At 46.5% G+C, this 14,442-nt stretch overlaps 1 protein-coding gene across 1 annotated transcript; it reads right to left on the minus strand.

Moving 5' to 3' along the window:
• Nucleotides 1-3,397: 3,397 nt before the first annotated feature.
• Nucleotides 3,398-9,468, minus strand: LOC136393669 (regakine-1-like). The gene is made up of 3 exons (XM_066366296.1): nt 9,343-9,468; nt 5,918-6,035; nt 3,398-5,185 (listed from the first exon to the last, which is right to left on the minus strand). Exons 1-3 carry the CDS (start codon nt 9,410-9,412, stop codon nt 5,092-5,094), a joined length of 282 nt encoding a protein of 93 aa, XP_066222393.1. The 5' UTR covers nt 9,413-9,468; the 3' UTR covers nt 3,398-5,091.
• Nucleotides 9,469-14,442: the final 4,974 nt, after the last annotated feature.

Below are 14,442 nucleotides of genomic sequence, written 5' to 3' on the forward strand. Positions count from 1 at the left end.
CCTTCCTCTCTGTCTCTCTCTTCCCCTCCTGCAGCCAAGGCTCCATTGGAGCAAAGATGGCCCAGGCGCTGGGGATGGCTCCTTGGCCTCTGCCCCAGGCGCTAGAGTGGCTCTGGTCGCGACAGAGCGATGCCCCGGAGGGGCAGAGCATCGCCCCCTGGTGGGCAGAGCGTCGCCCCCTGGTGGGCGTGCCGGGTGGATCTTGGTCGGGTGCATGCGGGAGTCTGTCTGTCTCTCCCCGTTTCCAGCTTCAGAGAAAAACAAAAAAACAAAACAGTGCTATGCTGGACTGTACTGGAGCCGGAGGCAAAAGGGAAAAGCAGGGAGATGCTGCTGGAGCCATCAGCAAAGGTCCGCCCGCCGGGGTCACCCAACCAGTACCACTCGGCCTCATGGAACCGAGTCTTGGGAGGGAGAAAAACATTACAGCATTAAGTACGTGTAATATATACACAATTACAAAGAGTGATAACAGCTATGAAGGATTAGTTACTGAATTTTATTAAGCAGTATGAATGGAGACCAAACTTATACTAAGGGTTAAAGTAGATGTGCTCTAGGAAGAGATCATTTTACTGACACCTCAAGGATGCGTGGGAGTTGGCCAGCTAAAAGTGGGTGGAACTGGAACCCCAGAAGAGGGAAGAGCATATGCAAAGGCCCTGGGCAAAAATGAGGATAGTGCATTTGAAGTAACAAAATAAGATCAGTGTGGCTGGAACACCAAGATGAGAGAGGGTGGGGCAGGAAGAGCCTCAGGAGACAGGAAGGGGCCCAATTATAAGGATTTTGGAGTTTATTTTAGGTATAATGGGAAGCTTGTGGAAGGTTTTCAGGGTGGTTGCGGTACAAAATGGAGGGAATGAGGAGGAATGGAAGTGAGGAGACCAAGTGGAGCATATGGTGGTCATCAAGGGTAGCAATGAGGATGACTCCTCTCCGTGTGAGTTTTTCCATGTGGACGGTAAACCTTCTGTGTAGGAAGCTACTTGCAGTTACTCTGATTTTAAAATGAATATTAGTTCAGTATAATAATAAGTTTAAAAATTAGTTTCCTATAAGCCTTTTGCTTTGCCCATCTTGTCCTTTTTATAAAGCTAACATAATTAAAGAGGCCCTTGATTAATGCTTAAGCCAGTGTGAAATAGGCTGTCCTTAAACAATCAGTCTTGTTTACAACTTTGTTGATTAAATTTTTGTAAACAATTTAAGCTGTTTTTTTTTAAAGCCAGAGAGACAGACAAATAGGGACAGACAGACAGAAAGGGAGAGAGGTGAGAAGCATCAACTTGTTGCAGCACTTTAGTTGTCACTGATTGCTTTCTCATATGTGCTTTGACCAAGGGGCTCCAGCTGAGCCAGTGACCCCTTGCTCAAGCCAGTGACCTTGAGCTCAAGCCAGTGACCATGGGGTTATGCCTACGATCCCATGCTCAAGCTGGCAGCCTTTGAGTTTCAAACCTGGGTCTTCAGCATCCCAGGCTGATGCTCTAACCACTATGCAACCACCTTGTCATGCTAAGCTGTTTTTAAAGTAATAAAGGAGTTGGTGTCTTCCATGTTCTAATGCCAGTACATTGGTCCTTTAGATGTGTCTATAATTATTCTCTCTGCTCTTTGTGAATGGAATTTTGCATTCCCTACTAAAGTTATTAGCAATTTCTTTCTGCATAATTGCAGAATTTCTTTTCTGCATAATTGAATTCTAAATTTTTATGGTCCTCCTGACTGCCTGATGAAATTCTGCCAAACTCTTGTTCAGTTCTGAGGTACATCATGAAGTCATGGTGAAGGCAGCTTGGACTAGAGTAGCGGTGGAAGAGCTAAGTGGGTGAATTTGAGAGAGATTTCGGCAGAGCTGACAGCATTTGCTGATGGATTGGATGGGGGAATGAGGGGAGAGGTTCCAAGGATGACTTTCTGTTTTCAACTTGAGTGACTTAGAGAATGGAGATTCCATTTCCCGAGAGGGAGACTCAGAGAAGGAGCAGAGCCCACAGCAGTTATAGTTCCATGTTCACAGGACATTCAGTCTCTGCTCAGCTTCTCATGGGGTCAAGAAGCCCCCCTCTTACCACCATAACTAAGGGGAAGAGCCACCCTGAATGGCAGTGGGAGTAAACTGCCATTGTACTCTTATTTCTGGAACCTGTCCTGTGACGTTTAGTAGTGGCTATCCCCCAGCTGGGAAGAAGTGTTCTTCAAGACAAGGTCATTCCAAAAATTTTCTCCTGGCAGCTCTTTTTTCTTTAGGCTTGTTTCTAAGCCTTTATGACCTCTTCCATCCATCCATCCATCCATCCATCCATCCATCCATCCATCCATCCAGTTGTTCATTCATTCATTTATTCAACAAATAATTTCCAGTGCCTACTCTATCTGGGGTACTTTCTAGGCACTGAACTGAACAGGGAATAAGTATTAAAAATGTCTACCCTCATCATGCTTACATTCTAATTGCAAGGAGACAGATAAACACAAATAAGTAAATATATAGTACAATACGAGTTGATAAGTGCTATGGAATTAAAAAAAACAATGGGGAAAGAAGATACAGAATTGTGGGGAGAGGGAAGGGCTATATAATCCTGGATGTTCAGGGAAGGCCTTCCTGAGTAGGTGGTATTTGAGCAGAGACCTGGAGGCAGCTGGCCAGTGTGGAGGAGGAGGGTGTGGGCAGAGGGAACAGGCACAAAACCCTGGGGCTGGGTCCTGCCCGTTGCATTTGGGAAAGGCATTGTGCTGGAATGGAGGAAGCTGGGGACGAAGTAGATGAGGTCAGATGGTGTGGGGTCTGGTGGGCAGGGTCTTGTAGACATTGTAAAGACTTTGACTCTGAGACAGGAAGCCATGGAAGGGTTCTGAACAGGAGAATGAGATGATCTGACTTATGTTTGAGAAGGATCATTGGCTGTTCTGTTGGGATCATAAACATGAAGACCCTTCGGAGGCTATTTGAAAGGTCCAGAGAGATGGTGGGTGGTGGGTAGCAGCAAAGACATGCTTGGATTTTGGGTGGAATGACGTAGAATAAGAGTGAGGTGGGAAAGAAAGAGCAGAATTGTGATGACTACAGGGTTTTGTTCTGAGCGGCTGGAGGGACGGAGCTGCCATGTGCTGAGATGGGGAAGTCAAAGGAGGAGCAGATTTGGGGACATTCAGGAGCTCAGTGTTGACCAGATGATTTTGAGAAACTATTAGACACCTGAGTGGAGATGTCTGGGCTGAAGAGGTATAATTTTGGAAGTTTTCAGCACATAGGGAAGTAAGGAAGCAGTGAGTCTGGCTGAGATCACCCGGGGAGGGGGATCGACAGAGACAAGTTAGGAAAACTCTGCCCTCTATGGATTTTATAGTAAAATGAGAATAATGAGCTCTAGACCACGGGAGTGTGGGATGATTAAGTGATATTATGTATGTAGAGCACTTTGCACAATTCTTGGCACATAGTAGGTGCTTCTTTAAGCTCCTTCCTCCGCCCTGAAGGCAGACAGGTTCACCTTGCTGGTGAATAAGTGGCTGTGGGTTACAGTGTGACAGAGTCTCACGTCTTTGTGTCCCTGCTGCTCATCTCTGTCCGCAGCCATGTTGACCAGCGTGGTCCTTCAGCTTCAGGGAACCTTCTGTGCCCAACAGCTCACTGCCGCTCCATCCGTGCTCCTGCCGACCCTTCCCAGGGGCCCCAGGCCTTCCCCACTCCCTCAATGATTCTTATCCCTTTGGCTTTGGGATTTGAGCTGCCAACCGAAGCTCTGATCACGTCTGAGTGTGTATGAAGGTGTGGAGAACTGGTTTGCAGCTCTCTGGGAATTGAGTGAGAGCGTGAGCCCAAGGACATTAGGCTTGCAAGCATTGGCGTTAGGAGGAGTTGGGCATTGATCGGGGAAACGTGAGGACACTGCGGATAGACTTTGCTAGTTTCCTAACTTCGCCTTTGACAGGAGATGGTCCCCCACACCTTTACCACTCAACTCACGCAGGTGCAGTGATACCTGACTTACCGAGTCAAACAGCACTGCGCTTCCCCAGGAGTTTCGGATTGAAGCAGAAAGTCGCAGCGTGTGCTCTCCCAGGGCTGAGTCAGAGGGCAGGACCACACCAAAGTCCCTGAGCCCTTTCTCTGGTCTGTCTCCAATGAAGCACAGCCAGGCAGGCGGCAGCTTCAGCGACTGAGAGAGCGGAGTACGGCCCTGCCTGCCCACCTCCCCTTTCCTCCTCACACCCACAGAGCCCTGCCTTGGGCCTGGCTCTGTCTTTAGTTGGGGCAGTGGTGGGAGTCGGTCAAATTTCCAAAGTCACTGTCACACCACGCAGCAGGGATACAGACCAAGGGAGGATCTGAAGAGATGGCAGGACTTCAGTGTCTGGGGCAAAGGCTTTGGGCAGGGAGCATGAGCAGGTGCTATTTGCACTGGTTCTCAAGGGTGGACAGAGAAATAAATGTTTTTAATGGCTGAGGTGGGGGAAAGTGCTTTTAAGGAAGGGTGAGCTGCAGCCCCTGTGTGGACAAAGGAATAAGGAGGAGTGTTAGGTGAGCACCTCCACTATCCCCTTCACATGCAAACAAACGATATTAATGCGCTGGTCTCTATTGTCACACTGTTCCCATTATCTAAGGCCTGAGAAAAGGGGTTACTTGTTTTCTATATACTGAATCTAATCTGCTGTCATTCTATTTAAATTAGTTGATACCGAAGTGTTTAGAATGACAACTGACACATAGTGAATACCACAGAGAGGTCTGTAAAATAAAAGAAATAAGCAGGCTGTCTTGTGAGAGAACACAGTGAAACCACTAAATCCACTGTCTGTAGCACCGTTTTATTTCAGCTGGGTGCCTGCAAAAGGAAAACAGACCCTGTCTGGGGGCCAAAGCCCCCTCAGCCCCCAGAGGTGGGTATCATGGCAAAGCCTCAGGAGAAAACAGAATTCATCAGAGCACAGGGGCACAGAGAAGCAAGAATGGGTTTCCGTTACGGCCAGGGCAATGCCCAGGGAACATCCGGGCTGAGAGAGTCGGGTGGGGATGTGAGGTGGCTCTGTGGCCTCTTCTCATGTTCCCTGGGATGCGGTGGCCGCACTGCCCCCAGATCACTTTGAATTTTGTTTCAGGAGTTGGATATACTGCTGCACCCAGATATCTCTGGGGTCGGCACAGATTTGTCGCCCACGTATGGTGGTGAAGCTGTGGAGAAAGAAGGAGGAGGATGAGCCTGACTAGTGGCGGCACAGTGGGTGGAGCGTCGACCTGGGACGCTGGGGTCCCAGATTCGAAAACCTGCGGTCACCGGCTTGAGTGCAGGCTCACCAGCTGGAGTATGGGATCATTGTCACCAGCTTGAGTGTGGGGTCACTGGCTTGAGCAAGGGGTCACTAGCTCAGCTGGAGATGCCCAGTAATGCATGTAAGAGAAGCAATCAATGAACAACTAACTATGAGCTGATGCTTCTCATTTCCCCCTTCCTGTCTGTCTGTGTGTTTGTTTGTCTGTCTGTTTCTCTCTCTCTGCTAAAAAAAGAAAAATGAAGGAGGAGGATGAAAAGCTGAGAGTCAGCAGCCAGGAAAGGAACTCATCCCACTGCCCGTTCTCTTTCCAGCTCAAAACTCCCCACCCGTCGCTCTACCAGACGTGGTCCCTTGCAGAGTGGCCCCACCCCTACTCCACACTCTTACTGCCCGTCTCTGTCATTTCTCAGGGAGTCAGGGGAGGCCCCACCAGGCAGCCCTGTTTTCCTTCTCTTTCCTAATCCCCTCTCTATCCGTAGGCACTGGCTCCCACCACCTCCCTGAAGGTCCAGCTCAGGCTGGGAAGCCCGCCCCTCAGCAGCTCCTGTCCCAACACCCTGCTTCCCTCTCCCAGGTCCTACTGGTTTTCATCATTTGCACCCCTTTCCATTGTCAGCCAGGCTTTACTTACATGATCCCTGGGGTGGGGCAAATGACACTGGTCTCGCGATAATCTTTCATACGACGGAATGGGATTGGCCGAGGGACGAAGGACACACAACAGGTAACAGCCTCTTTCTTAGGTGGTCCTGCAAGGCACAGAGGGACTGTATGATGCTGAAGTCTTCTCTACAATGAAGCTTAGACCTGTATCTCTATTCTGGAGAGCTTGCATGGGGAGGGGTGGGGAGGAGCCCGTGGGAGGGAGTGTGCCCTGGCCCCTCGGACAGCACTTCCTCCCCATCTTTTAAATTGTCCTCCTCTGATACCTCTCCTCCCTCCCCACTGCCAGTTCCTCCTGACCTCTTCTTTCTTTTTCAGACCCTCCCCAGGGCTGGGATATGACTCTATGGCCATCGTGTTTCAAATTTCTGACAGTCTTTGGGCTTTAGGGTAAGATATCAGAATTCCTGGGAATTTTCAAAATCATAAATTAGTCTATATTTTTTATTCCACTTTATTCTCATGTTTTCTAAATAATAATGAGTGGTGATATAGTAAGCAGTGAATTACTTTCTCGTGATAGGGTTGTACGAAAAGTTTCAGAGGTTTTCTGTAAACAAAAGCACATGCAAGGTTTATTATTGTGATATGTGTTGTGACAAGATTACAATCAATAACATGTTGAGGGTTCTCTAGAAGATACAGACTGTCCATAATAGAAAACACGGCAAGAAGGGACCAGTCACACAACATAAGAATCATTTAAAAAAATTTTAAAATACTACAACTATTTAACAGTTAACATTTAAAAGTTATCATTCAAAAATGAAAATGTAGTGTGCTGGGAGCATTAATTGCTCCATTTGTAGTCTTTATCTTTGTTTGTTAACACATATCCCAGATATATAACATTTTTGCCGTTTTACATCAACGTTGGCCAAATTGTTGAAAGTACATCCAAGAGCAACTTTAAGCTGGGTGTAGTACCTAATGTTTCATAAGATCTCATTTCCTTTTTAAACAACGGACATGCATTGTCCCCTTGTTCTGACTTTGGTTTTTTCATTCAAGTTACTATTACTTCTGCTAAGTTAGATTTTATATACAAATTAGTGAATATTTCTGGTTTCATCTCCCAGTATCACATGATATTTACATATTTTCTCTTAGTATTTCCTTTGTTAAATTAAATCATTTATAAAGAGCTGTCACCTACAGCAATTACTGAAACACTGGGCAATGTCAGTGAACATTATTGTTCAAATAACAGAATGCTCACATCATCTAGCAAGTTCAAATCGCCAACTTAGGGACTTACTTTGCTTCCAAAACTTATTTCTTGAAGCATCACTTATATGATTTGTGTAAAATGTGCTATATATACAAACTCGCTAACATTTACTTAGCAGCAGATAGCACCATGAACTCATACTTGTAACATGGCAAGGGCTTCGGGCTGATAGACTGTGACCACTTACCTCCTACCTGCTCCTGTCCTGGTTCCCCAAAGTGCCCATCTTAACTTTGAACTCCGTAAGTCAAATGTTTCAGCTCTTGCTCTTGATGTCAGTGGATTACTTTAGTTCATTCTCATCTCTATGTTCATTATTAACCTTTAATTCTTTCAGGAGAATTGTAATACTTTCCCCTACTTCCCCAGTTTCTCAACTGAATTTTCTTAGGACCTGGGATTTGGAAAAACCATATAATTTTGTAACAAATGCCGAGAAGGAATTCTCACATGGACAGGCCAGTGGATGCCCAGGGCGGGCTCCTGTTCTCCCGCAGGTCTCAGGGGGATGCCGGAAGGGCCAGGGTGCTGTGCCCAGAGGAGCAGAAAGAACCCTGCCTGTGAAGCAGGAAAGCTAAACTTGTCCCTGTCTCTGCTCTGGAAAGCTGCGTGACTACAGACAGGACACTCAACCTTTCAGAACCTGTGTCCTTAAAATGACAGATACTATCAATGGGGCAAGTACTGTGCCTATTGACTTAGATATGATTATTTTGTGCAGTAAAGTTCTCATTTCCCCGGTGTAACAGACAAAGAACCCAAGGCTTGGGAAGCCTCAGTGAGACATGGCGGTCCTGCCGGCCAGTGTGGGTGGAGCCTCCAGACAGAGGTTCCCTGGGAGCAGATGTGTCTGTCTCTGTTGTCAGCGTGTTTCAGCATGCTGACTGACTGGGTGGCCAGAGTAGGCTTTTCATATTGATTTGTTGGATGAAGAATGAATTCAGTTTGAATCTATGTCTTTCTGACTATAAAGCTAATCATTTTTCTATTTTGTTTAGCTGTTCTCTGAAGAAAAAAGGATTCCCCTTACTAAGTCTCGGCTATAGGCCTGGTACGTGGCTCCCTTCCTGACGAATCTCTGCTCCTCACAACGACCCTCTGAGAAAGCGTTAGTGACCCCGCTGGCAGATGAGAAGTCACACAGTGATAACAGGAATTATGGGACAGCACTGAGGAGCTCTGTAGCTAGGGACAGTCAAAATGCCTGGAAAATAGCTCTCCTTCCTTGGACCAGCAGGGATGTCCAATGAGAGGCCCGGGACCCAGCATTTTCCAGCTTGGAATTTGGTTGAAATTCAACTCAAGAGAGTTGAGATTCAGGAAATCCCCTCCTAGGACCCCTGCTATGTCACCTTCTTCCCTGGCCCCAGCCCCATGCAGAGGGGCCACCATGCTTGTTTAGGGCAGAAAGGTCAGTGAGTTGGGAGTCAGGCCTCTTCTGGAGTCAACTGTTACTGTCCCTCTTGTGTCCCACAGATATTGAGACTTACTACCTGTCAGGGACAGCTCTGAGCCATATGCCCAGTTGGACAGACCTCACAGGGAGAGGAGAGAGGCTGACACAGGGCCCTTAGACTCCAATGCCCCCTCAGGCCAGGCAGACAGCAGCTGGGTGTGGCCTGGCAGGGGGGACTCCTGGGACCTGGGCAGTGTACCCCTGTCTAGAGGGACAGCACTCATCCCCTCAGTTCCCATTAAAGGCTATCTTGTGTGGAAAGTCGGGTTCAAGTCTGTTTGGTCTTCCATATTTGCGAAAGAAATAGGCACTGTAGTAGATTTTTAAGTGTTTCCAATTTTTAAAGGTTACCAATCAATTTAAATATTGTAAAACCCCAATCTAAGCGATGTGGATGGCTTGACCCTTTGCTGTCACGGTCTCCCAGCGTACTTGTGGCTCCTGCGTGTCCCTGGAAGGGGGCTGAGCAGAGCCTGGGAGGCCCTGGACAGCTTCTCGCTGCGAGCTACCCAAGGGCCAGGGAGGGTCTCTGCCGAGGCAGGTGTTCCCTTCCCTGGAGGAGAGATAAGTGAGTCCTGCCCTGGAAAGGCCCTGGGAAAGGTGCTGTTTTCCAAGGACCAGCTGGCAGCCTTTTGGGACCACCCACACCTCTGCCTCTGGCCATTGTGTTCTCTTTGTTCAGAGGAATGCGAGTCACGGATCTCACCTTCATTGGCCTCAGAGTGGAGGGCTGCAACCGTGAGGAGGAAGGCGAGGAGAGCCAGGCTGACCCTCATCCTTCTGGCGGGCGACCAGCTGCAGACATGGGGCGGGGCTGAAGACTCCTGGGTGCTCGGACTCCTTGAAGGCTAGGCTCCGCGCGTCCTTTATACTATCAGCGGCTGCTCGGCAGGAAGTCACAAGATAGAAAAATACAAGGTTGAGTTTTATTTCTTAAGAATTGTGGCTGCTGACATATCTAAAATATGAGAAATGAGTCAACTTATTCAAAGAAAAGTAGAAGACGGAGAATGACCTTAAGTTTCACATTCGGCCAGCGTCTTCAGGGTGGCCGTGGGGGAAGCCCAGAGACCAGGGGCTTTGCGGTAGACACTGCCTCCACTCCTGCCCCTCCCCAGGGAACCTGAGTGAGTCTCCTCGGTGAGCCCACCCTCAGGTGTGGACCATGGCTTCAGAGGCCTGGACCACTGTCTCAGGCTCAGCATTTCCGGGTCCCAACAGAATAAGGATGTGGGCTCAGGCCTAATGGGGGCTGGAAGCAGGGAGAAGGACCGAAGGGGAACCGAGGATTGATGAACCTCACCAGCCAGGCTGAACTGGAACCCCTCACCTAGGCTGAGCTGAAGGCCCCTGACCCCTGCCCAGCGCTGAGCTTGGTCAGATCCTTAGCAACCAAGGCACAGGGCTCTCTGCCTGGTCAGGACTGCTTTGGGGCCTGGGGCTGAGGGACGAGTTCCTTCTGGATCAAGCTGGAGAGCCAGAGGTAGGGCCATGAGTTTGGGCCAAGACACGGTGCGGGTGTTTTTATCCCTTTCCTTCCCTGGGGGTGACTCAGGGATGGTACCCACTGGCACAGATTTTGGGGGCACCAGTCACCAGTGCAGCGATCAGATCTGTGCTCCCTGAGACACAATTCCATAGAATACAATCGTATCTTGTCACCCTCAAGTCTGTGCTGCAGGATCCCTGCGCAGTGACCCATGGTGTAGTGACTGGGAGGTAGTGTGACCAACCATCCTGGTTTGCCTGGGATGCAGGGGGTTCCTGGAATCTGGGACTTCCTGTGCTAACACAGAGAGGAGGCAGTCCCCTGCTGGGAGGCTGGGCACATGTGGCTGGCTGCCACCTCCACTTTCACCAAATTCAGATTAAGCAATTGAGGGGTTTTCCCCCCAATATTTTTCACTGTGGTAAAATACACATAACATAGAATTTTCCACTTTAATTATGTTTAAATGTACAGTTCAGTGGTATTAAGTACATTCATATATTGTGCAGTCATCACCATCATCCATCCACAGAACTTTTTTCATATTGCAAACTGAAACTCTATACCCATTAAACATAACTCCCCATTCCCACTCCTCCCAGCCATTAGAAATCACCATTCCACTTTCTGTCTTGATGAAATTGACTACTCTAGATACCTCATATAGAAATGGGATCATACAGTATTTGTCTTTTGGTGACTGGCTTATTCTACTTAGCATAATATCTTCAAGGTTCATCCATTGTGTAGCATATGCCATAATTTCTTTACTTTTAAAGACTGAATAATATTCCATTGTTTGTGTATACTGATTTTGCTTATCCATTCATCACGTGGGTTGCTTCCACATTTTAGCTATTGTAAAAATGTTGCTATGAACAGGGGTGTACAAATATTTCTTTGAGACCCTGTTCTCAGTTCTTTTGGGTATATACTCAGAAGTAGGATTGCTGGATCATATGGTAAATCTATTTTTAATTTTTTTTAGGAACTGCCACACTGTTTTCCACAGCAGCTGCACCATATTCCATTCCCATGAAGAGTACTCAAGAGCTCCAATTTGTCCTCATCTTTGCCAACACTTGTTATTTTCTGTTTTTGTTTTTCTTGGTAGTAGTTATACTAGAGGGCATGAAGTGGTATCTCACTGTAGTTTTGATTTAAACACTTATGCTTTTTTATCAGTTTTATGTAATGGGGTTCTAGGTAAGTTGGTTTGCAAAGAAAATGTTCTTCCACTGGAAAAAAAATTAATCCCCTGTTTTAATGGAAGGAGCAGACACGCTTGAGCTAGTCAGAGGCATTGTTTTTAGTCCTGAAATCCTCCACTTAGGAGTTATGAGAACATTTGAGTAATATAATTAAGCTTTTAAAGTTACACTTGGTTACTGAAAGGAATGTGTCATACAAACGCTTTAAGTGAAATCTTCCTCATGTGTCCATAGTGAGACCTTCCTCAGGGCTGATGTTCATTCACTCAGTAGATGTTTACTAAGCTTTTACTGGATGCCAGGCACTTGCTAGGCCCTGGGAGTACATAGAAGAAAGGCAAGATCCCTGTTCTTCAGACACTCAAATTCTAGTGGGGGAGACAGACAAAGAAGATTGTAGAAGATGGAGTTAAAAGGTAGGAGGAAAATAAACCAGTGTTATGTGATAGAGAGTGCCCGAGCATTGGGTGGAAGTTGCTTTAATAAGCTGACCAGGGAGCACATTGGGAGGGTGTATCATTTCATCTAAAACCTGCTTGTAGAGAAATAGCCAGACTTGCTCAGACCAGGGGAAGTGTGTCTGGGCAAAGACCTGGAGGTGGGAATGGGCTTGGTGCATTTGAGGAACAGACAGAGAGCGGGTGTCTGGAGAGAAAGGAGTGAGAGTGATTAGAGGTGAGATCCATTGTCCAGGTCCTTTGGGTCTGGTGATTCAACAGTGTGCAACCTATTTCACGAACACGTCATTCACGTGGGCATTGCAGGGAGCAACAAAGCAGCCAGTGTGGCTCATATTCCAGTGGGGCCCTGGGTAGCTATATCCTGGAGAGTAAATGGGTGGATTTAATATGAACTCTTGTCAGTTGCTTCAAGGCAAACAAGGAAGAAAAGACCATGGGTTCCTTTTCCCTTGGACTTCACTCTCCCTCCCCCAGGTGGATGGAGAGAGGCTAAGCTAAGCTGCCTGCTTTCTCCCAACAAATTAAGAGCATAAGTAGGGAGAGAAATTGACACCCAGATGGGTGCCTCTGATGGCTGTCTTTCTCCTCCCTGCGGACTGTGGGCCACTGTGTGTGTACAGGAGGGGGAGGGTGGCAGACAGTGGCCTTTGTCCCCTTGGCTAGCAGAACATCAGACAGGGGGTATGAGGGAGACACACATGGGCGGGAGGATGGACGAAGCTGACTCATATCATTGCTTGGGCCTCTCCGGGCCCCAGAATCAAAGTTACTGAATCATCTGTCTTCCAAGCAGGATGTACCCTCCTTCTGGAGCTTCAGCCTCGCTTGACTGACTCTACTTCCCCCATTCAAAGGAGAAGGGCTGGATGGGCGAGGGGAACTTGGGGAAGATTAAGGCTCAGAGTTTGTTTATGTGTTTGCACACTGGCGCCTACAACAATGGTGCTGGCTCACAGTAGATTGTACATCAGTTTCCCAAATTTTATCCTTTTCCTGTCTGATCCCAGGGTACTTTTGTTAAGTGCTTCCTTAGACGTTTGTGTTGCCAGACAGGAAGCGAGTCCATCCGGCCTGATTCACCCTAGTTGTACCCATGCTGACGTGCAGTGAGTAGTTCCTGTTTAAAGTGCCAGCAAAGGGTTTCTTACCAAGAGTTGTGTAAGCGGAGAACCTCGCCCAGAATGGCGGTGGCTGACCACTCTTAAGTTTATGGAATCCATCTTCTTTCCTCCTCCCTTTTCAGAAAGCTGGTTGCAGCGTGCTTGTCTTCAATATTCTACAACCTCTCTGCCTCCCAAGAATCCAGGACTATCAGCCTCTAACTGTACATTGTCTCACCTGCTAGAAAGGACTTTGTCCAAGCAAGGAATGAAATGCCATACAATCTACCTTCCCACGTTGAGCTTAGTTTTCTTCTTCACTGTGGGAGTTATGCCCTTTCTAGATAGTAATGGATGGAAAGGGACAAATATAAACTGTAGACCAAGTATTCTTCCACTTGTTCAGTTAACACTCTGTTCATTCATTAATTCACTCATGTTCTCATTCATTTATTCTATTAACTACTGAATGCACAGTGTGATCTGAGGTCAGTCCAGGTACCTGAGATTTAGCTATGAATAAGATGCATTGGGTCTTCTGCAAATTTAAACAAGTGTTGAGTCTTTGGCACTTTCTTCCTAACACAAAACAAGACAAAACAAAAGCTTTCATCATGATTCATGATTTCAAAAGCAAGACTGTGGAGAGATTTCGAAGTACTTAAGCAATAAGTAGAAATTTCTGAGATCTCACAGTAACATTTTTAGATGTTTATGACTCTTTTCTCTGCATGCTTCCTTCTTAGATGAAATCCTACCGACCCCCCCAAATTTAAAAAAAAAACAAAAAACAATTTCATAGCCCGTGATTTTATATATTATGAACAATTTAGTTTCATTATAAGTTCTTATATGTCATTTAAAGGATTTTTTAAAAACAAAAATGGTGCATGCTTTGTCTAGAATTTTGAAGAAAAGGAAAGGAGAAGAAAAAGCTCACTGTTTATTACTATTTCAGTGTGTAATTTTCTGGGCATTTTTCACTATGTAGTCATTATAAGCATTATATACATATGCAATTAAATAAAAAATGGGGTCATACTAAATGTTCTTTTTCTATAACCTGATTTTTATAGTCTGATAATTATTTTTATTTAATATTGATAGACAAAAAATGTGGACATGACAAAAATGTTGCAACACAACAGCCATCCTGCACCCTCCACCCCATCTGCCCGTCAACAAGCCTGTCCCCTCCCCTTCTTCCTCTGAGCCGTCTCTGTCCCAAATATTGCTTATGCTATACTTTGCTTTCCTTCTAGTTTCACCATGTACCTTTGAATTGTAAATGATGTAGTTTTGGCTTTGCGTGTTTTTGAATGTTACATGAATGGACTCATTATTATATACTTTTTTAAAAAAAATAATGTGGAACATCTTTTTTTTTTTGAAGATTTTATTTATTCATTTTAGAGAGAAGAGAGAGAGAGAGAGAGAGAGAGAGAGAGAAGGGGGGGGTGAGGAACAGGAAGCATCAACTCCCATATGTGCCCTGACCAGGCAAGCCTAGAGTTTCAGACCAGCGACCTCAGTATTACAGGTCGA

The sequence above is a fragment of the Saccopteryx leptura genome, chromosome 2 (genome assembly GCF_036850995.1).
Source record: "Saccopteryx leptura isolate mSacLep1 chromosome 2, mSacLep1_pri_phased_curated, whole genome shotgun sequence".
Classification (NCBI taxonomy): domain Eukaryota; kingdom Metazoa; phylum Chordata; class Mammalia; order Chiroptera; family Emballonuridae; genus Saccopteryx; species Saccopteryx leptura.